This window comes from Alternaria rosae, assembly GCF_020736505.1.
Source record: "Alternaria rosae strain MPI-PUGE-AT-0040 chromosome Unknown BKA58scaffold_1, whole genome shotgun sequence".
Lineage (NCBI taxonomy): Eukaryota > Fungi > Ascomycota > Dothideomycetes > Pleosporales > Pleosporaceae > Alternaria > Alternaria rosae.
The window spans coordinates 5,339,850-5,361,652 of NW_025763570.1; the positions used below are offsets into that span (position 1 = coordinate 5,339,850).

The 21,803-nt window shown below is 53.3% G+C and overlaps 7 protein-coding genes across 7 annotated transcripts; 2 read left to right on the forward strand and 5 right to left on the reverse strand.

Annotated features, from left to right (window-relative positions):
* Positions 1 to 629: 629 nt before the first annotated feature.
* Positions 630 to 1,289, reverse strand: BKA58DRAFT_298201 (uncharacterized protein; the record flags this gene model as incomplete). Its single annotated transcript, XM_046166901.1, has 1 exon — positions 630 to 1,289. A coding segment is annotated over one exon (660 nt), but the record flags the coding sequence as incomplete, so codon positions are not given.
* A 416-nt stretch (positions 1,290 to 1,705) lies between these two features.
* BKA58DRAFT_34942 (uncharacterized protein) lies at positions 1,706 to 3,888 on the reverse strand. The gene is made up of 5 exons (XM_046168491.1): positions 3,763 to 3,888; positions 3,661 to 3,715; positions 2,452 to 3,609; positions 2,112 to 2,398; positions 1,706 to 2,062 (listed from the first exon to the last, which is right to left on the reverse strand). Exons 1-5 carry the CDS (start codon positions 3,851 to 3,853, stop codon positions 1,758 to 1,760), a joined length of 1,896 nt encoding a protein of 631 aa, XP_046032218.1. The 5' UTR covers positions 3,854 to 3,888; the 3' UTR covers positions 1,706 to 1,757.
* Positions 3,889 to 3,999: 111 nt separating this feature from the next.
* Positions 4,000 to 7,270, reverse strand: BKA58DRAFT_374920 (uncharacterized protein). Its single transcript, XM_046169377.1, has one exon. It carries the CDS (start codon positions 7,146 to 7,148, stop codon positions 4,161 to 4,163), a length of 2,988 nt encoding a protein of 995 aa, XP_046032219.1. The 5' UTR covers positions 7,149 to 7,270; the 3' UTR covers positions 4,000 to 4,160.
* A 2,212-nt stretch (positions 7,271 to 9,482) lies between these two features.
* Positions 9,483 to 10,501, reverse strand: BKA58DRAFT_397533 (uncharacterized protein; the record flags this gene model as incomplete). The annotated part of the gene is made up of 4 exons (XM_046171429.1): positions 9,483 to 9,665; positions 9,725 to 9,854; positions 10,172 to 10,291; positions 10,371 to 10,501. The coding sequence occupies 4 exons, from the start codon at positions 10,499 to 10,501 to the stop codon at positions 9,483 to 9,485; spliced, it is 564 nt and encodes a 187-aa protein (XP_046032220.1).
* An 833-nt stretch (positions 10,502 to 11,334) lies between these two features.
* On the reverse strand, positions 11,335 to 11,991 carry BKA58DRAFT_397534 (uncharacterized protein; the record flags this gene model as incomplete). The annotated part of the gene is made up of 1 exon (XM_046171430.1): positions 11,335 to 11,991. The coding sequence occupies one exon, from the start codon at positions 11,989 to 11,991 to the stop codon at positions 11,335 to 11,337; it is 657 nt and encodes a 218-aa protein (XP_046032221.1).
* A 4,393-nt stretch (positions 11,992 to 16,384) lies between these two features.
* BKA58DRAFT_374923 (uncharacterized protein) lies at positions 16,385 to 17,488 on the forward strand. Its single transcript, XM_046169378.1, has one exon. The coding sequence runs from the start codon at positions 16,577 to 16,579 to the stop codon at positions 17,246 to 17,248; it is 672 nt and encodes a 223-aa protein (XP_046032222.1). The 5' UTR covers positions 16,385 to 16,576; the 3' UTR covers positions 17,249 to 17,488.
* A 1,941-nt stretch (positions 17,489 to 19,429) lies between these two features.
* On the forward strand, positions 19,430 to 20,083 carry BKA58DRAFT_397535 (uncharacterized protein; the record flags this gene model as incomplete). Its single annotated transcript, XM_046171431.1, has 2 exons — positions 19,430 to 19,681; positions 19,736 to 20,083. 2 exons carry the CDS (start codon positions 19,430 to 19,432, stop codon positions 20,081 to 20,083), a joined length of 600 nt encoding a protein of 199 aa, XP_046032223.1.
* Between the last annotated feature and the right edge of the window lie 1,720 nt (positions 20,084 to 21,803).

Here is a 21,803-nt window from a genome sequence, read left to right on the forward strand (position 1 = left end):
GGTAGTGTGGTTGGAGGTGGTGTGTAGTGATGGTGTGAAGTGGCTTTGGAAATTGGTAGTAAAGTAGTGTGTGTGGTAGTGGGTAGTTGTTTGAAGGGAAATAGAGTATTGGGCTTGGAAATTGCTGTTTATATAGAGGGAGGGTGAGAAGCACAGCGGCGAGGTGCTGTGGTGAATGGCGAAGTGACTGAGACACAAAGGGAGTGCTGTTGAGGTTGTTGCGTCGAGGACGGCGTCACCGCTGATGAGCGCGTCTACTGGCACTGTTATTCATCATTCACTTCCTAATCTGTCTTCTTGAGTTGCTGCTTCACCTCCTTAAGCACCTCACACCCCTTTGTGTCCTTGCTCCCACCGCGGCACGCAGGACAAGTCCTTCCATGCTGAATGAGAAAGAAGTGCAACTTGAACTTGAGCTCCGGCGGAATCACAGCATCCAAATGCAACTGCGTATTCTCCCTAGTCGCCTCCTTCGGTCTCCAACCCCACAATCCAGCGATGCGATAAACATGCGTGTCAACCGTGAACCGGTTCCTCTTCAAACACCACCCCATGACAACGAAAGCAGACTTTGGCCCCACGTACTTGTAACTCATGAGCTCTTTCATGGCATCTTCGTCGCTGGCTTCGAGCAGGTGATCAAGGTTCCAGCTCCCGTACCGTCGTTTTACTTCCTCCAAGATCGACATGATGATCTTCGTCTTTCTGACGTGAAGCCCGCCGCAGCGGATAGTCTCTTGCAGCTTCTCCGTACCACCGGTGTATATTTCTTCGTAGGCGAATACCGAGCCGTAGGTGTCTTTCATGCTGTCCATTGCGCGCTTCGCATTATTCCAGCTTGTTGCTTGGCTGAGCACGGCGACGATGAGGGCGTCGAGAACGAATGGGATTGTCTCGGGTGTATTGGAGTCTTTGAACTCGGCCTCCACGGCGTCGTTGTGTAGTTTGTGAAGGACTTCGTAGGCGAGTCGGCATTCGCGGTTTGTTGGATGACCGAAGTCGGGGTATGGCGTGGATGTCGCGTGGGCTGACCATGCTTTCCACTTCTTGTCTGCACCGGCGTTGTTGTTGTCTACATTGACATTGCTGGCCTGGTCGTTCGTCTCCTTCTCTTCTCCATCACTGCTTTGTGCGACAGTGTCTCTTTTTGCTGAACGATTTGCTGCATGGCGATTGACGCGTTTGTTGAGCGTCTCTTCACCAGTTGAGGAATTGGAGTGTCTTCTCTTCATCGGGCTACTCGCAGTCTGCTGTGCTGTACGTGTCGCCGCTCTCCCTGATCGCCTTAGAGCCATTCTGTACATTAATATGAAGGGTTAGGCACAGTAGCAAGTCTCTCACGCAATATTGTAGATGTGCGTGCTCTTCTGAGAAGCCCGGCGGACGCGTTCCAGGTATATACTAATTTCTACGCTGACGTCTTCGTCAGTCGCGGCTCTGGGCCCTTGCAAAAGGACGCGCTAATCATCACCAAGATCGCGTCGGAATCCGCGGACGCTGAAATCTAGATTCGCGAGATGTAGTGCGGAGGCGCGGCGGCGCATCGAAGGTTCGGCGATGAACCCATGTCGGCGATGAACCCCAAACTCGGCGATAGACCCACGCGCCAGGTCTTTCTGGTCCATCATCCACATCTTGGGATGCCAACGTCACTGTTCAGGTAGCGTTCACTCCCGTAGAGCCCGCATACGCAAGACTGAAGCCTGCTCGACCGACTGTGTGATAACGTATTTGACTGTATCTGAGCGCAACACTGCCTACAAAACAAAATCCTTATACCTCCTGACAAAATCATGCAAGTCCTGCGCCGAATCACAAGGCACAGGCTGCATATACCGACAACTCCTGTCACCCGACTTTGACACCCTCAGGAGAGTCTTCGTAAGCCACCAGTAATCTACGGCGTGCTTCTCGAACCTCAGATTGGGCAAGTTTCCTCCTTCGCTGTCTTTGCTCACCACATCCCAGAGAGCCTTCCATCGGTCGATGGCCTGAAGCATCGGCTCTGTGCTTATAGACGTGAGGAGACTCATCCTGGATGTCATGACGATAGATAGCAGTGCTATGAGAGTCAGTAGGGTCACGATAGTATGGGTGATGTGAAAACGGACCGCAGATAAGTATCAGCATGTTAAGTGGTGAAACGCGCTCTTTCCGTTCATCCGCATGCCTTGAAACAGGACAAAGAAGCACACTTGACATGAGCTCGGGTAATGTATCCGCTCGTGGTCGCGGAAGCTGAAGCGATGCAAGGCGCGCGAAGTCGGCGGCGGTCTCAGCTCTGAACAGAGTCTCCTCGCAGGGCAGACCACCTGTCGTCTCACAGATGGCAACTTGTGGGGTATTGTTGAAAAATATGGAGAGGGTGGTATCGAAGAAGCAGGTCCACATACCCAATCTGCGAGTGTTGTTAACGACTTTAAGCACACAATGTGAGCGAGCTTACAGTACCTCAATCGCATCTCATCGTTGATGAAACCTTGCCAGTCATACTCATGTTGACCGGGAACGATGTGGTTTTGTTTGTGCGCAAACAAGCCTGAAGCTCGCACCGCTGTCACCAGCGACGGAATTCGCTGAAGGCGGATTCGCCGTCTTGTGACGATTTCGTTACTGTTGTTCAGAAAGACCAAGAACAATAGACCTGCTTGCAACAGCTGAAGATGCTCATCATCAACCAATACCGATTGATCAGCTTGCAACATCTGCCGTGATACCAATTGATCAAATATATATGCCTCTGCAACGTGTGAGAACCTTCGTATCCCAATGGAAGCATCCGACTCTAAAGCCGTCATCGACCCGAACAAGACAAGCGTGAGTAAAAGCGGAAAAGATACTGTTTGTATATCGAACGTCGGATTGTGCAAAATAGGAAAAGAGTAGTGAAAGTAGCGGAAGAAAGCCCACACAAAGTGCCGCACGTTCCTGACTGTGAAGACGGCTTCCGCAAGTTGATAGTCAAATGTCGCATCAAATGCATCATTGCATTCAAGCATCGAGATGTGCTTAGCAGACAACTGCTGTAGCATCTCTCTCACACGGACTTCCAAGGCGTACGCATCTTCCAGTTCAGGTGTTAGACTATCGTTTTTGATCAGAGATTGATAATCGTATTCTCTCCCTGACACCAGAAATGGGAAACCAAAGAATACGGAGGGGATGTCAGCGAACTCGAAGAATGACTGGTCGTGCGCCATGTCTTGGTCATGTGTGTCTGGTTGTGCGAGCGTCACGCCATCCTGGTCGTCCAGCTCAGCAGCTTCAGCGGCGATGGCAGCGGATGGGCGATAGCCTGAGGGATTCGTGAAATTGAGGAGGAAGTCGATGGAGATGCCCACGCGCTGTCCGTTGGCATTGCTTTCATTGGCGTTATGGCTCCTTCCGACGGATGAAGTAACGCCCAAAGAAACGCCGTCCAGCCGCTTATACGTACACACCGCGCCACTAATGCGACAACGCGCACACTGCGTCTTGGTATCGCATGACACCTTCCGCTGCGAACATGCATCACATGAAAGCCGCTTTCTGCCGCGCCTCAATGTGGGTAAATTCACGTCATTGCCTTGAGCAGAAGAGCAGTTTGACAAGTGGCGTCGAGCGAGGTCTCTGCCTTCACGTCAGCAACCATCAAACGCGTACACTCAGAAATGAACCTACCGTCGGGTAAACTGCGCATGGCATGATGGACATGTCAAGTCTTGCCGGCCAAAATCTAGCTATTGTGAGCAGAGGATGATTGATTGGGTGAGAGGGTCTCACGTGACGCTTCATGCCGACGAAGATGGCTATTGGTGGAGTAGACCTTGTTGCATACCGCGCATTGATGCTTTGTGTGGATTGCGGGAGGCATGTAGTGCGCGTCTGCATCTCGCACATGAACCCACGGGATGCGGTGGGTTTTGTTCCGCTGCAAGTGAAGTGGATCTAATGTGCTAGCGTCCGTCCGATCCCGTTGCGGCAAATCGACGTCATCTTCAACGTCTCGACATCATGCAGGCACAATTGCGAGGAATAATCTTGGACAAAATCTCCATGGAAATACTGCCGATGGATGCAGTCTGTGACAGAATTTCTGGAAGCGAAGATGTCAAGGCGATGACGCTAATTCAGTGTCTAAGTATCTCATTAGAGCATTGGAACAGTATAACACCTCATCATCAGTAAAACCCCTTCCTAGCCGTCCCCTTCTTCGTCCTATTCTCACCCCAAATACAACAAATACTCAAACTCTCACACCACCCCTGCACCATACTTCCCTCCAACTCCTTTTCCACAGCCAACACCTCATCCACATACTCCCCCTCCGCATTCCTCTGCCTCTCTATCCCAATCCCCACACTCAGCACCTCTTTACCCCGCTTCTTCATATCCGCGTTCCACGCTTTAATCTGCTTCTGCGTGGCTTTCTTGTACACGCGGATGGGCGTGTACATGTTGATATACGCGGTGAAGTCTTCGATGACGATGGGGTCGTACATGAGGATTTTCTCGTGCCAGGTCGGGTGGGCGGGGTCGCGTGTTGGAGGTAAAGACCGAATATGACTCGTTATCTGTGAGAAGATCTGGGGTTTGATGTTGGGCCATTCGAGAAGGGGGGTTGATGTGCGGTAGATGGGTGTTAAGGCAGGGTCGGCCGTTGTGGATTTCGCTGTCTTCGTTTTGCTAGGCGAAGTGGTGGGGGAGAGGGTGATTAGAGATAGAGGCTGGGAGTTGACTTGTTTGGTTGTTCGGGGCGGCGTGAGAGAGAGGAGCTGCATGGCTTCGTCTTCGGAGTCGAGGATCTCGTCGATGTCGATGAAACGTCCAGAGCCTGTTGGCGGGGTTGACGGCGTCTTGGTCTTAGTCTTTGACTTTGCGCGGGGCTTCAGTATTGGCGTCGATGATGCGGAGACTGAGGTGGGTACTGTAGAATGTGACTCTGGTGGCTTTCCGCGCTTCTTTGGTGAGCCGTCCATGGTGATCGGTGCTGAGGCTGGAGGTTTGAAGATCGAAACTGGCGATCTCCGCATCTGCGCAGAGGGGGGAAAGTCAAAGTCATCAATATCAACGAAGCTATGTGGCGATGCTGGCTTCTGCCCGGAAGGTGGTGGATCTTGTGCGAAGTCGTCAATGTCTCTAAATCCCATATCTTTGATATGGTTATCATCATTGCGTAATTTCGTAATTGGAGTTGCGCGTGAAGTGGTGGGAGGTGGCATTGGTGGATCAGAAGATATGGTAATTGGTGGCGGCGGATCCGGTGGTATATCGTCAATATCTATGAAGTCAGATTGATCATCGGCTTGCTCATCAGGTGCATCCGTAGTGCCATGCATGAGCAATGGAATGTCTTGCGTTCGGTCTGGCTCGGGTATATAGACGTCTTTCAAGTGCTCAAGCATGCCACCTTCATCATCTCTTGCACTCGCAGCCCAAAGCCCGCGCTTGCCTTCCACCCTACCCAGCCGTGGCCATCGCGGCGGCGCGTCATATGCAGCATTGTCGACCTCCTGCTCAGACTCGTTCAGTGCATACTGTAGTTGACGCACCATTGTCGGCGACTCTTCAAGCACAAGCTGACTTGATGTTCCGAACAAGACATCCTGCTGCTGCAAACGCGACATTGCAGACGAAGGACTGAGCAACCTCTCCGCGACAGGCTTGGGCTTGGCGGCAGCTTTTGTAGATGCTTTCCTCGATCTTGGCTTGGGATCTGCTTTCTCTGTGGCCGACTTTGAGCTGTTACGCCTGCGCACCGGCTTCTTTGGTACTGCATCGCCATCAGCTGTCGGTCCGTCGTTCAATGGCACTTTTGTTGTAGTTGTAGAAGCTTGAGGCTCAAAGAAGTTGCTAGTCGCATCATCTGGAACCGGTTGTGCATCCTTCAGGGCATACTGCTCCGTGACGAGGTCGGTAATCGTGCGCGGCTTCTTCTTCGGTGCTTTACCCTTCTCAGGGGACGAGTCTCTTGAGTTGGTGTTGTTGCTGGGTATCTCGACGAGCTCGATTCTCCGCCGCTTTGTCGCAGCCACGGCCCCTGGAGCTGCGGTGGCCGACTTTGCAGCGGCCTGCGCAGATGGCGATTGTGCGTATGCGAAGTTGGAGAGGAGGTTTGTGAAGGAGCCATCGGCGTTTTGCGAGAGGATCTTGTTCTCCTTTCCAGTCGAGTCCGTAAACGGTGATGCGATTGTGGTATCGGGTGGCGGCGTCCAATCTCTCCTCCTTACGACAGCCTCTTCCAACTCCAATCCCTCTGCAATGGGATCTGGCTGTCGCTGCTTCGGTGCGGCCTTGTTCTTCGGCTTAGGGCTTTCCGGCACATCCCAGATCGATTGAGGCTTGACCTGAGTGTCGTGATCCTCTACAGAAGGCCGTGTTGCCGACCCCTCGCCTCCGTCTGCCACATCTTGGAAATGCGCAGAAACGAGCGACGCATCTCCCTGCTTGCCCTTCCCCGCCCCTGCTTTCGCCTTTGTGACCCTCGGTTTCTTTGGCTTTGGCACAGACTCTGCGCCATCTTCCGCAGTCTTGGCCTTCTTTGCGCGAGGCTTACGGGGCTTGCCTAACTTGGTGAGCTTCGGCGCATCCGCAGCTGGTGCCGCAGGCTCGACCAGAGGTTCTGTCGCATCGTCGTCGAAGAAAGGGGACTTTGTAGGTCGTTGCAGTGGGCGTCGGATTTCGTCGTCCGAGTCCAGGATTTCTTTGTCTGACTTGGGTTTGAGTTTGCGCGCTCGAGGCTTCGGTTTGGGCTTCTCGGAGCCGTCTGCAGCGGTGGCGGTAGTAGTAGTAGTTGTAGACTTCTTCGTGGTTCGTTTCTTGGGCTTCTCCGCAGCCAAAGGAGGCTCTGTGATATCCTGCGATGTTCGCCGTGAGTGCGCTTGCTGTATCGCATCGAAGTCGTCGTCTAGGCGGCTCGTAAAATGCTCAGAGCGTATGAGGCTGCCGACGGTGGCGAATCCTCTGACAGCTCCCTCGGGAATAGGAGCCGCTCTCGCATTGCTCTTCGACGCGCCGGCCGCCGGTCTGAGGGGGCTCGCAGGAGGAGAGAATGCGAGAGGAGAGGACGCAAGCATGGCGACGCGACGGGAGGGGGCATCATGTAGCGGGGAAGCGGCCGGCGGACTCGAGGATAACACCACGACGTCGTACATGGTATTGCCTGCCATTCTGAGGCGAGGAAGGGGCCTCCAGGCAGCCAGTACGGGCAGACCGAGAGGGGCAATCCATAGGCTCAGCCTGAGTGGTTGGGAAGGGTGTGGTATATAGTGGCGCTGGTTGGTGAAGCCGAACAATGCACGGTCTTGGGGTCAACTGAAGTTCATTGCTGCAACACCAAAGTCTCTATCACCAAATTCCGAGCATATGCCCCTCCACCACCGCAGCTCCCACATCAACCCCCTGCGATCGCCCTGGAATTTCTTCCGGAGCTCTATAGATGCGAGCACATCGCCATCATCGACTTGATCAACTGCCTCCCGGTTGTATACAGCGAGAATCCGGCCTGCGCGGATGTCCTCCAACACCCATCGTAGCCTCCCGCACCCCTCTCGCCCCCGACAGCAATATGGAGCATACGCGAAGCTTCAGAATAGCTCCTTCATTCTGCTCAGTACGTCTGCGCACTTGTCGCAGCTTCTGGCGTTGCGAGTGAGGTTTAGAACAGCCAGAGCCGTCCCTGCGAGCCTCACCCGCTGAGCGAGGGCCTTCGGTATCGTCGTGTGAGGCACAGACAGCGGGAGAAGATTTCGGAAGACCCCAGTAAGTATCTCTCGTCTTTATTGTTGACATGCTTGACCTTCGCTGCCCCTCCCTGATCCTGCCTACTCCGCCGCTACCCCGCCTCGAAGCCACATACATCAACCAGCAAGGGCAAGAGAACGTGCAGAGAAATTGCTGATGCATTGACTGACAAACAACAAGCTGCTGCTGTAGTCTCGCATCGGCAGCGACATCCTCCTTGGGTTGACTTCAGAGTTGCCTCCGACACACCCCCGCCCTCACCTCCGCTGATAAGTCTTAGCGACAAGCATCACCGAAGCACTGCGCACGAGGCAAAGCACATGCCCCATTGCTGGCCAAAGGCTGGCAGCTACCACAACGATAGTCCATCTCGCTGTCGATACTGTGGCGGCATGGCGCTGCATCATGCTCACATGTGAGGCAGTAGCTTGGCTACGTAGACACCCTCGCGGAGTGCCTGGTGAGGGCCGTCACGCTTTATACTAGAAGCCGACCATGGATACCTCATCTACTGCCTCCGAATTGGTACCATCACGGCCACCGTTGACTCTTGCAACCCTCGTATACCGAAGACGACTAAACCCGACGCCATCGCATACTCGAAAGTAAGGCGACTCGGTTTGGATGAAGGGACTGGGCCTAGAACATGCTGTGCGGGAGACTTGGGCAACCGCGAGGAACTCATGGAGAGGATACACGCCAGCAAGAGATGGAGACTATGGGCATGCTGTCGGAGAACCCAAAGGTTCATTGCTCATCGGCGCAGGCGTGGATCAAGCCCGCAGCGCTCCTCGATCTTGCTGTCGATGGGGCATGTGGTGTGGCATACTCGGCTTCCGTGGGCAGTAGGTCGAGCTGCCTTGACCAGGCCGCATGGTGTGGCGGCTGGTGCATTCTGCTGGAGCAATGGTCAACAATGCTGGGCAGTATCGCATCGTGACTTCGCCAGCGAGACACAAACTGCAGATCATCGCCAGCGAGACATCCGACAGCGAGATACCGGCGAGGGGCCATCGGCAGTGAGACTTGAACAGCGACAAATTGACCGCGGAACCGTCAGCCTTGCAAAAGAGCATATCAGAGCTCTCGACTTACTATCTGGAATCTGCCATTGAAGCCGCAGCTTCACGTACGAGATGCCCATCATCTTCGAAGCTACGAGAGACAGCTAAGCATCAGCATCACCAGCACTGTCGAAGTCAGCTGCTGCCGTCACATCCTGGATCGACATCACGCAAGGAAGAAGAACCAGACGATTCTTTTGAACTTCAATAATTCCTGGAAGACGTCAGCATTGGTTCACTCTCGGACGGTATAGGCTGGAGACTCGCTATCTATTCATTCCACGTTACGAATCCAACTATCGAACAATTCCAGATAGTAACAGCTTGAATGAAAGCCAATGCGCTTCATGCAAGATCGAGCCAACGCAGCTGCGGCTTCTTCGTGTTCCCGAGCCAAGCGTCTTTTTCATGCTATGTTTTTGAAAGAGATATCCAGATCCCCTCGTTGGGTTCAGACGGGAAAGAAATGTTGCTGTCGTGATCTCGTCATCGTCATCGCTTTCCACGTGACGCTGTTGTTCTCGGCGCAGATCTTGAAGGCGACACTCTTGTCGATGGTAGCACGGCCGAGTGGGGCGTCGAGCGGTGCCCTCAAAGACCGTCGCACTACAAGAGTCCTTCTCGGCGTCCTCGTAGCGTCGGATGTTCAATTTGTTGTGGCAGTCCTCGTGGTTCTTGGCGTTGAAGGCAGGGCGGCTAATGGAATGCTCGAGTGTCTGGGTCTGTCAGGTTAGCCAAGTCGTCGGCGATGGCGGGGATTTTCTTGACACGCCTGCCTCCGACGCAGTGCTCCCAGACTTCAAGATCGCGATGCACTCGTTGACATCCGAAACGACGATGAGTTCGGCAGAGGCGAAGCGCAGTCTGGTAGTCGATTGCCTAGATGGTGCAGCAGTGGACATATGGCGGTAGATCGGTGTCCGAGTCCATGAACACACGGCACTCGACGTCGTCACCCATGCAGTCGTAGGACGGCCCATAGATGGTATCGCACCGGGACTTCGGCGACTTGCTGCGCGCGCAGCAGTGCGTCTGGTGACATCCATGTGCGGGAATTGCGGAAAATTCCTACACTACCTCCACATGAGGATGTTCTAGGTACGATTCGCATCGAGTAGCGGTAGTGCAAGGGTGATTTCCCAGTTCTTCTTCAACCTTCGACTGCGGGGGCCTGAGCAGCTCTGTCGGCGATCAGTTTTGCGTTGTGCGCAACTCCAGCAGTATGGGCAATGGCTTGGATGGCTGATGCTAGGTGACCGTGCTAGAGCCTGAAGCTGAGTTGCGTCGACCATTATCAGCATGGCGGCCGTGACGACCAAGATATCCAGTCGGGCGTCTTGAGATGGTTGGAGCTCCGATTCTGTCAATTCCAGGTCAGTGCTCACGTTGAGTATCGGGCGATCTCCGGCACGCTGAGCGTGGCGATGGGCCGCCTCTGCCTGACGACTTGGGTGGTGTCTGCTCGGGCTGCGACTGTGCCCGCGAGGGCTGTCAAGCTTGGCGCACTGCGAAGTGAGTACAAGGCTCGCAGGCCGGAGCCCAGTCGTGGAGGCTGGCACCATCTAGTGGTAGACGATCATCTACTTGTCCTCAGCGAGGTCGACAAATGTTGGAAGAAGATCCATGGTAGACACGGACTCCTTGACCTTCTTGGGCGCAATGTTGGGTCTGTTGATAATCATGGGAACACGCGCGCTATTCTCGTACCAGCGCATCTTGTACCACTGAGGGGTCTTGCTTCTCCCCAACCCTCTTTAACTCCGTCTCCTTGTATCGTCACGGAAAGGTTTCCGGGGCTGTTGTCGTAGCCCGATTTCATCGCCTATGGATGATACAGAGATGTCACAGCTATAACCATCGACTGTGATAGCCTGGTTGGAGGAGGAGTCGACAGGAGCGTACATTCCAGTTGGAGAAAACCATGAAACAAAAGCAGCTGCGTGTATGTCTCTCCTCTCTTCTTGTCATCGATAAGTAGCTCGTCATTGTGCTCTCGCTGAGCTTGGGCACCAGCACTGCGTGGCTCCGGCAACAGAGAAAAAAGGGATCGAAGACATAAACCCGAGAGTCGCCGGTTTGTGGTACCTGGAACCTATCCTAGGTTCTGTCCAGGTAGTGTCTTTGTCTGGAAGCAGGCTTTGTTGAGCCGACGACTCCCATTCTTACTCCTACTCCTGGATACGGCTCTGGACACTGGCATCCGGGCATGAAGTGTTCTAGGGCGCCGTAGTGCCTCTTGTTGGTTCTACGCTGCTTCGACCAGCCCCGGAGCCGGACGTGCGACTTAACTTTTGGGATGGTCATCGCGTTATTGCAGACGTAAGTCGTGTCGTACGCTGCTCGTCCCGTTGATGGCCGCTTTGTTGTCTCGCCGAAGAATCGAAATGGTCGCCGATGATTAAAGTGCGTAAATTCCAAGTGGCTCCGTGGAAGAAGATGCCTATAGATGGTGTTGCGTCAGGACTTTGTCGACTTTCCGGGTGGTACGTCCTTTGGTGCCTTCTGGACCGAGCAGTATGAGCCAAGGACACCGGCAGGTGGATCGAACTCACTCCTCAACTCTTTCTTTCTGCCTTCTCAGCAATCTCGTAGCCGGAGCCATATCTGTGTACGACCTTGATGGATATGTTGGCGGGGATCGGCGGATGGCTCGTTCACAGCACATTCGAACGCTGGCCCATGGACGGAATGCGTCGGGACTTCGACGACTTGGTTGTTGGTGGAACCTTTGATGACTTCTCGAGAGATTAGCATGACCAAAGGCCGCTTGGAGGTGGGTTGAACTTACTGAGCATATACGCCGCCGGGCGCCATCATGTCGCTGTGCCAAACGCCGAATACCGCCATGCTTCTGATCAGACACCATTTCGAAATCGTTGGTGTCGTGCTGGCGGCAGGGGAGATATGACGATCGGATCATTGTCGTCTTGAAAACTTTTTGCACCCCTAGTGATAGCTGGCGACTATCACCAGAGGTGACTTCCTCCGTGTCGACGAGGACGCCCTGGTTGATAACGGAAGCTATTGGCCCGTGTGCTAGCAACGCTAGCAAGGCGTGTATGTTCGCTTTTGTGCCCTTACGGGAGGTAATGTGCTCGAAGGAGCGCTCCGTGGTATGGCCACTTGCTGTTGAAGAGCAATTTGTATCGACGACATACGAGTGGGTTGGACCATACCACGGAGAATGACCAGCTATCCAGACCATGATGCAGGCATGTCTGAGCACTCATACGTTAGTACGGCGTTGCACAAGCGGGTATACCTTGGACAGTGTTGGACGTTTGACTTACCGATCGAGGAGTGCGTTTCGTAAGACGTGCCGGACTGAACACCTGGCCTGTGCGAACTTTTTGTAGAGACGAAAAGTGAGTGTGGTAGTCGGCGTTCGTCTGTACAGGCTCAGGTGTTCAGCCAGTAGCGACAATCCCAGAGAGAACTCTTCTATTCTGCTGTAATGATCTGGAATAGCGATGTTGTCAGCAACGGTCAAGCATAGTCATCTAGCTGGTACAGCGGCGGCGGAGGAAGGGCAGTCGGGTTGAGTAGCTGCATCGGTCGACACCAGCCCGGCGAAGGCGGCGGCGTCAACAGCGAGGGATCAGGAGCGGAGTCGGTACATCTCTTGAGTGCATTGAGCACCAGAGAAGCCCGTTGATCCCACTGGAGGTCGCCTCGTCACCGGAGAGGGGCTGAAGCGCCATGTCCGACCCAGAATCGTCATCCTACCCCGCGGCAGGCTCGAAAGCATCGGCGGTGTGGTTTCAGGAGTTTTGGGGGATGACACGAGTTCGTCAAGAAGATGAAGAAGAGGATGCACAGCAAAAATTGCGACTTTGGGGAGTGTGATGAAGTCGATGGTAGGGAGGTGCAAGTCTCACCTTAAGGCGAACTCACCCGCTACCTGCGCACGGGCCACAGAAAATGAGAGACGGCCTCGCAGAAGGAGCGCGATGGCAAGGAGAAGGGGGCATTGTCGACGGTGACCGTCGTTAGGAGCTGCTGGCCTAGCCGATTATCAAGATGGGCCTCAGCCACACAAGGCGATGCAGTGCTGAGTTTGCTATGGCAAATATTCTGAGGACTTTCGGATAGCGACAGCAAGGTCTCAAGACATAGCTTTGTCTGCTTTGCAAGTACACGCAGCTGCAGCAGTAGCTCGACGAGACGGCGACTGCAATGCAGTTCTCATTGCGTGGATGGAGAAAGTGGTAGGGCGGCAGACAAGCCACTGCACCCGCGCTTCTGATGTTCAAGACGGGACGTCGCCAACTCCGCAATCGCTTCAAGTCCGTTAAAGCACCTTGAGTCCGACGAGATGACGGAGCAACCACAACATTTGCACTCACTGAAAAGTGGGATTTCCAGCCCCTGTTGCAGACTTGCGTATGACTGAAGACATGTATGCCTTCAAAAACGCTTCTCATCGAGCCCTTGTGGATTGCAACCCTTGAGCAAGAACGACCGAATTCCGACAGCGAGACCGGCTGGCAAAGCAGGCTGGATCGCTGTGCATGATCACTGGCATGTGCATGACGTCCATTTTCGCTCTCCAAGTCAAGGCACTGGTCTTTCTCATGATGTCTTGAGAGACCGCGAAGTCGAAAGACATGTATTTGATCTGATGTGAAGTTTGTCCGGCATCATCTTGATGCTACGGTTTCCCCCAGCTCGAGACACGGTATATGAGATGCCTGGACTCACAGCCATTTTGATCGATCGACTCAAGAAGTCTTAATCTTCATGTTGACTACAGATATGACTAACCCTCCAGCTCATGCTCCTCCAAGCTTGATAATATGCCGCGAGTCGCTGTTCATACGACCGCACGACCACCTATGACTACCACGCCTATATCCGTGATGCTTCACCCTTCCCCTTCTCAACCCCTTCCCCTGCTTCTCAGCATGCCAAAGTATGACGCCCTCGGTCCTTTGGCTGCCTTCTTCCCCGATTCTGTTGCATACATCAATCCCTCATATCCTTGCGGTATCCCCTTATGCCTTCGACTGAGTTCGGCCTCTCATTGCCCTGCGTATTCCCTCTTCTCCCCCCATTCACTGCATTCATACCACCTACCACATCCACTCCTTTTGCCCTTTGCGAGGCCGGCCGCCCATGGCGCTGTGTATTCCACTTCTGCTTCCCTCTCCTAGCACACCCCTATGTCCACCCATCCCCTAGTCTCCCATCCCCCCTCTTTGTCCAAACCCCTCCATCACAGCCCACCAACCTTCCACTCTCCTCCAATCTTCATTCTACTCACCATTATCCCTCATAGTTATGTCCCGGCCTCACACTCCCCCCAGCCGATCCCGAAAAGTGTTCAGATACTCGCCTTACCTCCCTTCACAAGCTTCAGCATCAGAAGTCTCTTGTAGCCGCATAGCCGCACCTTCCTATTCCTCGCTGAGGCTCTGGGATTGCTCGTGTGCTATGGGGCGGGGTTGTTTGGATTTGCTGTGTCCGCGCCGTGTAGGTTTTGACTTTGCGGAGGTGGGGTGGCGGGTCGAGGAGCGGTGGTGTGTGGTTTGGTAGCTGGAAGGATGTGGGAGGAAGGAGGGACGTGATGGTCGCGGTGAAGACGTGGAGAGAGTCGTGTGACGGCTTCGTTTCGACGTGAGCTTCGGCTCTTCATGAGTTCCTGGTTGTATCAGTTGTGCTCTTTCGCAGACCCCATCCCTTCTCGTTCTTCAACGGTCTTTGGCCAGGTCTACGTCTACCTTCGTTGCCGTCATCGTCGTCATTCCCGACACATGCCATCCTGCTCTCTCATAATCTTTTCCCCCATAGCCCATATCACCAACCTCCGCCTTTCCCTTCATTCTTGCTTCTTTCTCAAACCCGCGCCTGATCCTCGCCCGCGCCATCCTTCCTCGACGTGACGATTTGCCCTGTGATATGAACCCGCTTGTAGACGTGATCGTTATGTTTGTCGAACACCGTGCGTAGCCCTTTGTGATATCGCTCCCCATCCCAATGCCGTCAAGGCGATATAACTTGTAAGTCGCTTGATCACAGTGCCACAATCGCAGCTCTAGTAGGTTCGTATCGATAGTTGAGGTTCGTAAGGCGGGCGCTCGTGAGGCAGTCGTCGGACGCCTTGTCGATGTGAAATGCTGGTCTGAGGACTCGGACAGCGAAATGCAGGCGGCACGACGGCCTACGTCTCGCGCACCCGCAGTGATCGTTTGGCTAGGTATTCGATGTTAGTCAAAGTCAAAGTCAGAGTCAAAGTGGCGCGGCCTTGTTGATTGCCAACCTTTGCCGGATGGCCTGGAGCCACCTGAGACAGGCAGCGCGCCGTCTACCACCGTAGTGCAAAGTGACCAAACTACCTCGCGTGTGGTTCTTCTGGTGTTTCAAAGCCCATGCACAGCTTCATCGGTCGACTAGATGTTGTTGGTCAGTCGTGAGGCCCTGCCTTCCGCGACTTGACTTGCGCGACGGCGCATATCTCCGCTCCATCTGATTCGATTCAATTCTTGAAAAGCAAAAACGAATCGCAATCGGTTCGGGTATATAATAGCTATACGATCGGTCAGTTCATCATGTGGTGGTGGGCGTCATGTTCTGCCCTTGGCACATAGATGTGCGCGACGGCGTGTATCTCCATCGATCCTGCACTGATCCTCTGTTTGAAAAGTGCAAATATTTCCCCAATGAGCCTTTCGTACGGTGGGTATGCGATCGATCATATCGTAATGTGGTGGCGGTTGCCATGTCCTGTTATGTCCGTTGTAGCATGCGTGACGTAGGTTTCCAGGCGCAACATTCCTCTGCAATGGCGCTACGACCCGCCTGACGTCTCCACATATCTGAATCGTCAATCTGAGTCCACTCACTGTTGGATGAAAGGTATTGTGGCTCGTGGCGGGCGTCAGGCGTGTTGACGGCTTTTCGTCGGCGGGTAAAACGCATCGTCGGGAGGCGGGCCGGCGACGGCGTTGCGTAGAATTGCACACTCAGTGCGGTGGTTACTTTCAGTCACTGTTAGCTCATTCATTCGTTATGGGATAGGAGAAGCCAAGCGAAGGCATCCCAAAGTTGTTCGATTCAGGGAGCGCGCACCAGCAGCGACCGCTCTAGTGAACCGATAGAGTGCTACGCTTGATGAACAATGGGAAGCAACAAAGCCTTATGCTTTGATTCGAAGCGCGACGCTCAGGTCGACATCGGACGTAACTTGTGTAGAAGGTCGGTGTTGAGTACCCTAGCGTGGATGTAGCGACTCGCTCAATTTCAGCTGGCTTATGTCTTCACTGAGCAGAACACCAAACCTTACTAATCGTACGAGCAATCAGCCCCGTTCAGGAGGATACGTACAAGCGACGCACAACGGCACTCAGGTAGTCTAGTATGCTTGCCATCTACAACATGAGATTATAGGTTGCTAGAACTTTTGGCAGAAGGTCAGGACTTACACAACAGCATGTGAAGTGGAGTGCTGTATCGCACTATCTACGCGCGTACCTTCTAGCCATATTGTTGTGGACTCGAACGATCTATCTTAGTCTTATGACGTTGTCCCCTCCCTTTGTAATTTGATATGTTAGGATACATATTTCCTTATATGGCGGACAATGTCTTGAGTGAGAGGGGGCTGGAATTGCAAGCTCGTAGTGAGCGCGTATATTAGGGGCTCTATTCAGAATCTCGAGGGAAATACGACTTTCTGCTACGGACAATGGCAGCTGTTCAAGCTCATCCCTTGCCTCGCCTCAAAGCTGAATCTTGACCAACATCGTTTTTGGCATCAGAACAGTCGTCCGTCTTTCCATAAAAAACTAAAGATGGCCGTTATTTCTTCTCTTTCTCTTGCAAGTTCTTTTCTCTCTGGCAGTACCCGTTGCCGAATCTGCGCGCGAGACATTTCCGACAACAGAAGTCTCTCAACCAGCTTCTGTGCAACCCACGACCGACAAGCCAGTAGTTACGAGGCGATCCTCGGTTGGTGGTGCTGTGAGCTCCAGCACAAATTCGAGCTCGTTCGACGAGAGAGGTGGATTGCCGAAGGTAACCCACTACCCTCACTGGGTGAGACGGCAACAGCGTCTCAGGATGTCCTTTGGCAGAGGGCAAATCTCCTGGGGCTACAGTGTGAGACGAGTCTGGTGGAAATGGCAGTCGACCTGAGATCTGGTCTTCAAAAGCCTGATTGGATCACCAACATCGAGGAGCTCAAGTACTACATGGGCGAGCGCTTTGGATACATACATTGTGCATTCAAGATAACCCTGGAGAACAACTGCGTATACGTCTTCGATCCCACGGGCATTCAATTCGGTCCTGAATGGGCAGTCCTCACTCTTTGGGAAGAATATGTCTTGGATCGACAAGAGACTCTCACTCTTTCGGAACAAGTCGACTTGCAACGACAGGCCAAGGACATGCTGGACCTGGTCGTACGCCCATTGGGCCAGAACGCAGACTGGCGGCTCCAGGGCTACCAAGGCACATACTAACTCGCTCCTGGGCAGTGTAAGTTCCTCGCAAGCATCTGACAGCGTCGTTCGGTCTCTCAAACTGGGTAGACCGTGTCCTCGTATGGAGATGGGAAGCAGGGCTTGCTTGCCTGGGAGTACGACCGAGAGGAAGGCCCCCGTGGCGTAGGGTCGGTCGCTCACCGAACTTTTCCACCGGTGCTAAGAGCCCTCAACTGCCCCGACATCCTGTTGACGTTCGTGAGCCGAAGACAAAGGTCAGCTATCAACTTTAGCTTCCACCAAACCCCGATTCTGCCCACTCGTCTCGACTTGAGCATCATTTGCTCCAAACCTTCGAACATCGGTGCTTACAGCAAATCGCGACAACCTCATTCTCGTCATTACGCAGCGATACTGCTCCCCTCTGCTCGCGAGCTTCGACAGCGGTTACGAAACGACCAGTCTCGACCCATCTCTTCGCATTGCGCGCGCGTCTGTCGGTAAAACGATGCTACACAACTTGACAGACACGCGATGGGATCGACTGGTGCATATAATGGGCGGCTGCATTGTTGGATGTCGGCGAGACGTTGGTGTTGCGGGAAGGGAAAGACATGTCGGAAAGATGATGTTCGGAGATGTGCTCAAGCGTGATCGGATGATGCATTCCGCGCCACCTTCGGCGCAAACTTCAGCACGAACGTCTTCCTAGATACGGCACGGGCAACACGCGATAGATGCTTCGATCGCGAGTTGCGTGATCTGTTTGCAGAATTTCTCATCGAAATCGGAAGTCTTTGGTACTTCAATGTCCCAGGATACCTACAGGGACATCTACAGTGCGAAATAAGGCCCTTACCAACTCGACTTTTCTGCAGCGGCGGACTTCCTATCCATCCTTATGCCCACGGCGCCGTTTCGTCACACCGGTACGGAAGGTACCTGGACACAACTGAGGTCTTTCAGTGAGACACCGGGGCTTATCACAAGAGCAGCATGGCCGGAAGCGCGCTAGGAAAGGTATGTATAAGGGCGAGGCACACCAAGGCTACGCATGAGTCACTGCATACGACAAGGTTAAGATGCCTCACTATAAAGAATATACTACATGGATACATGCTACATTTTGAACTACATACGAGGGCATGAACATAAAGTTCGAGATCGACTTGAAGAAGTAACAGTAGAGTAATGTAGGCAACTTTCGACTGGATCTGACGATAGGAGAAGTCAGACCACGAGCCGTTTTAGCTGTCACTTCAATCTAGGCGATGTACCATCAAACCTGAGAATTGAGCTCTCATATTCATTGGGACATGGCCGTTGGTCGTTCCACTATTGAAGTGCCATCCTTTTCCTTTCCCCTTTGTACATGCACTGTTATCGTTCGGGTGTTGTGTTCTTGTCGTTGTAGAAGACCTGGGCTGAGTTAAAAAAAAGCCTTACAAAGTTGCGAGCGAGTAAATAGCAAATTGACACTCTCAAACAGTGCTCCTTTCTTTCAGCATAGTTAGGAGGAATAACCCAAGATTGAGCGTTGAATACTACAGGGGTTTGTCATCATGGTGTCGGTAGCCCGACGGGGCCAAGATACAGGTATTGGGGAGGGAACGGGGAAGACTTAGCTCGTGGAGGTCCTTGGAAAAGGACAGTGTCGGAGTTGAGCGCCAAAGGCGAGAATGCGACAGCAGAGTGTCGCTTGGAGAAACTAGAAGCGTTAACGGTGATCATAAGAGGAGGGGGTAGAGGAGTGGAGTGAAGCGCTCTCAGGTATCCAAGTGTTGTGATGATCATTAGGGGTTTCCTTCAGCAACTACAACTGTCCGCAGACGATCATCTTGGAGCACTTGTGAATAGCGATGACGCTACAGCGTGTGGGTGAATGGAACAGGAAGGGGAGACTCAGCATGGTATTGTGTTGCGTTGTAGCGATTGTCGCTGGCCGCCGTGGTGGCTTGGAGTGAGAAAGAGTTTCGAGATGACTTGGGGTAGTGAAGGTGACTGGGGAGGGAGGCTGCCTGGTGAGGAGCAAATTCATAGGTGGACTGTAGGTAGGGTACGTGCTGCGCTCGCGGCGTTTGGCCTTGATAACTCCCCCGCGTCGAAGACAGCTCCCAAGCCAACACAGTCCACACACCAAAAGTGAGTATCTTCTTCTTTTTGATTGCTTTGAGATCAAGTAGCTGACAGAAGCCTTTAGTCGACATCACAACACACACAATGACCACCGCTTCCCCTGCCCCGTCGTCCGCTCTCGTCTCTCCTCCTCGCTCATTGCGGAGCATGACGTCTTTGAGCAAGACATCATCAACAACGACGCGGCCATCGCCCAGATGGAACTGGCGTGAGCTTCGCGCAGCCCGCATCGTGAAGCGGCGCTTTGAGCGCGAGGTCATTCTCCTCGGCATCGAGATTGACATCGCCTTGGAACGCGAGACCAGGAACATGGAGTGGCTTGGGTCACTGAGCCAAGTGAGTTCTTCGAGTCCAATTCAGCCTTCAATCTGTAAACTAATGTCTTCTCAGGAGGAACTCCGTGCCCGCATCTATCTCGCCTGGAGGCAGTCTACTCCCAGTAGGCTCGTACGCCATGGGAGGAAAGACGAAGAGGAGGACGACAACGATGATGAAGAAGAACCGCTCCTACCATCCATTCACGCACCTGTGACGGGTCTTCCCCCTGGGCGTTCACATCAAAGTGCAGTCAAAAGGCAGCAGGATACGGCGGAGTATTGGAGGATGTCAGTGACTGATATCATGCAATGGAAAGAAAAACTTCTTCCTCAAGCAACTCGCAAGCGAGAAGACTCAATGAAAAAGGTCGCGTCGGCCAGAGATAGTGCAATACTGGCGACACTGTGCCAGTGGGGCTGAGCAAGCCCAGTGACCCACCAACTGGATTCAAAAATAAGGAGAGTCTCATACATCCGTGAAGCAAGCAGTCCGCGCAACGCGAGAAGCAAGTACGCTGAATGGTCGGGCTGCTCACAAAGATGATGACAATACATGGTGCGAGAGTAGGAGGGACGGGGGATGAGGGGTTTATGTACTGGTCTCTCGCTTGGCGTCCCAGCCCTCACGTGACTTGACGCTCGGTCGTTAAAGTCTGGAAGGTCTCGGTTATGGCTGATTTTCGGGAGCAACTTGGGGCGCTGGACGTGGGAGTATACAGTGACGTACTGAGCCGCCCAGGTTGCTGCACTCAGATCAACGTCCGTGCCCTTCTGACTCTATCAAGTGCTGCCGCCCATGTTTTTTCTTCGCCAGAAAACTACGTTTGTCGTCCTCAATTTTTGAAAACACACAGGACGCAGCTTCGGCTCTGCGCGGTGACTGGCTAATGAGGACTTCTCCGAAGCTTACATCCACCTGTGGTCCGGGACTGCCTTTGGGTTCAGTCCTAGACTCAGTTTTTGACTACCGTTTACTTCTTTTCATTGCGCTATCTGGCTTGCCAGTAGCTTCAGGAAGAGAAAGGAGGGCTACGTTGCTGTTTCACATCAAATGGCTCCACCCGCAACGACCTTGTCATCAGCAGGTGGCTTTTCGGCGGGCTGTCTGTAGTGTCAGAGCACTCAGTAGTCGGCAACTCACATTGTGCCAGAAGCTCTGGAACATATCAATGGATCGAGTCACGCCAGAATGTTACGAAAATTGGATGGGGAAAGTGCAAAATCGTGTTTTGTTGTGATGTATCTACACCAACGCCCCAGCGCCCTCGCTATGCTCCGAACCCGGAACCCTTATAACGTATATGCCGGATTAACGACGGCGATCTTGCAGCTTTGTGCGGAGGAAGGCGCTGCGAAAAGCGCGATCGCGGGCGGCGGGACGAATACGATTCCAGAACTAGAAGTAGATAGTCAGCATCGTGATTACATTGGATTGACAAGCCCAAAGCACACAAAGACGGGAACACTTACGCTTTGGAGACGCCTGGTCTCCTCGGCCTCAGCGCGAGCAGCCTGCTCTCTCTCTTGCTCCTGCTTGTCCTCCTGGTTCATCCTCTTCAAGTAGTCTTTGAAGAGGAGGTACGCCATGTTTGTCGCGAGCCTTGACAGCGCCATGTTGGGAGGCTCGGCCTCTCGCGCACGCGAAGCGATCTCCAGATTTGCGTTCATCCGGGCCCGCGCGAATGATGCCGATCCATCGTCCATTTTTGTATGGTGATGGCCGGAGTGTTGTGGGGTTGGTTTGGAAGTTATTGGTGAAGTCTTCTTGAGTCTGTCGCAATTGTCAGCCTTGATTATCATGATACTCATGCAGCATAGCACGATCGCAATGAGAATCGGAATTCAAAACTTACTGTACAAAGAGTTGGTGGTTCTGGAGTTCTGTCAGGTCCAGTGACGAGGAGTAGATATACCACTGCGGCCCGCGCAACTCGTCAATAGCAACAGATTCGAATAATAGATATCAGACCTTCGGCAGAGAGCTACATCGATTACTATTGTGCTAGAAGCTTTCAACATAGTCTATGTATACGGCATGCAAATTCCAGTCGAGTCACAATAGACTCCAGCCCGGCAACGTAGAGGTCCCTCGACCTGGAAATCTCTAGATCACCTCGTACTCACGGGCGCCTCATCGCATA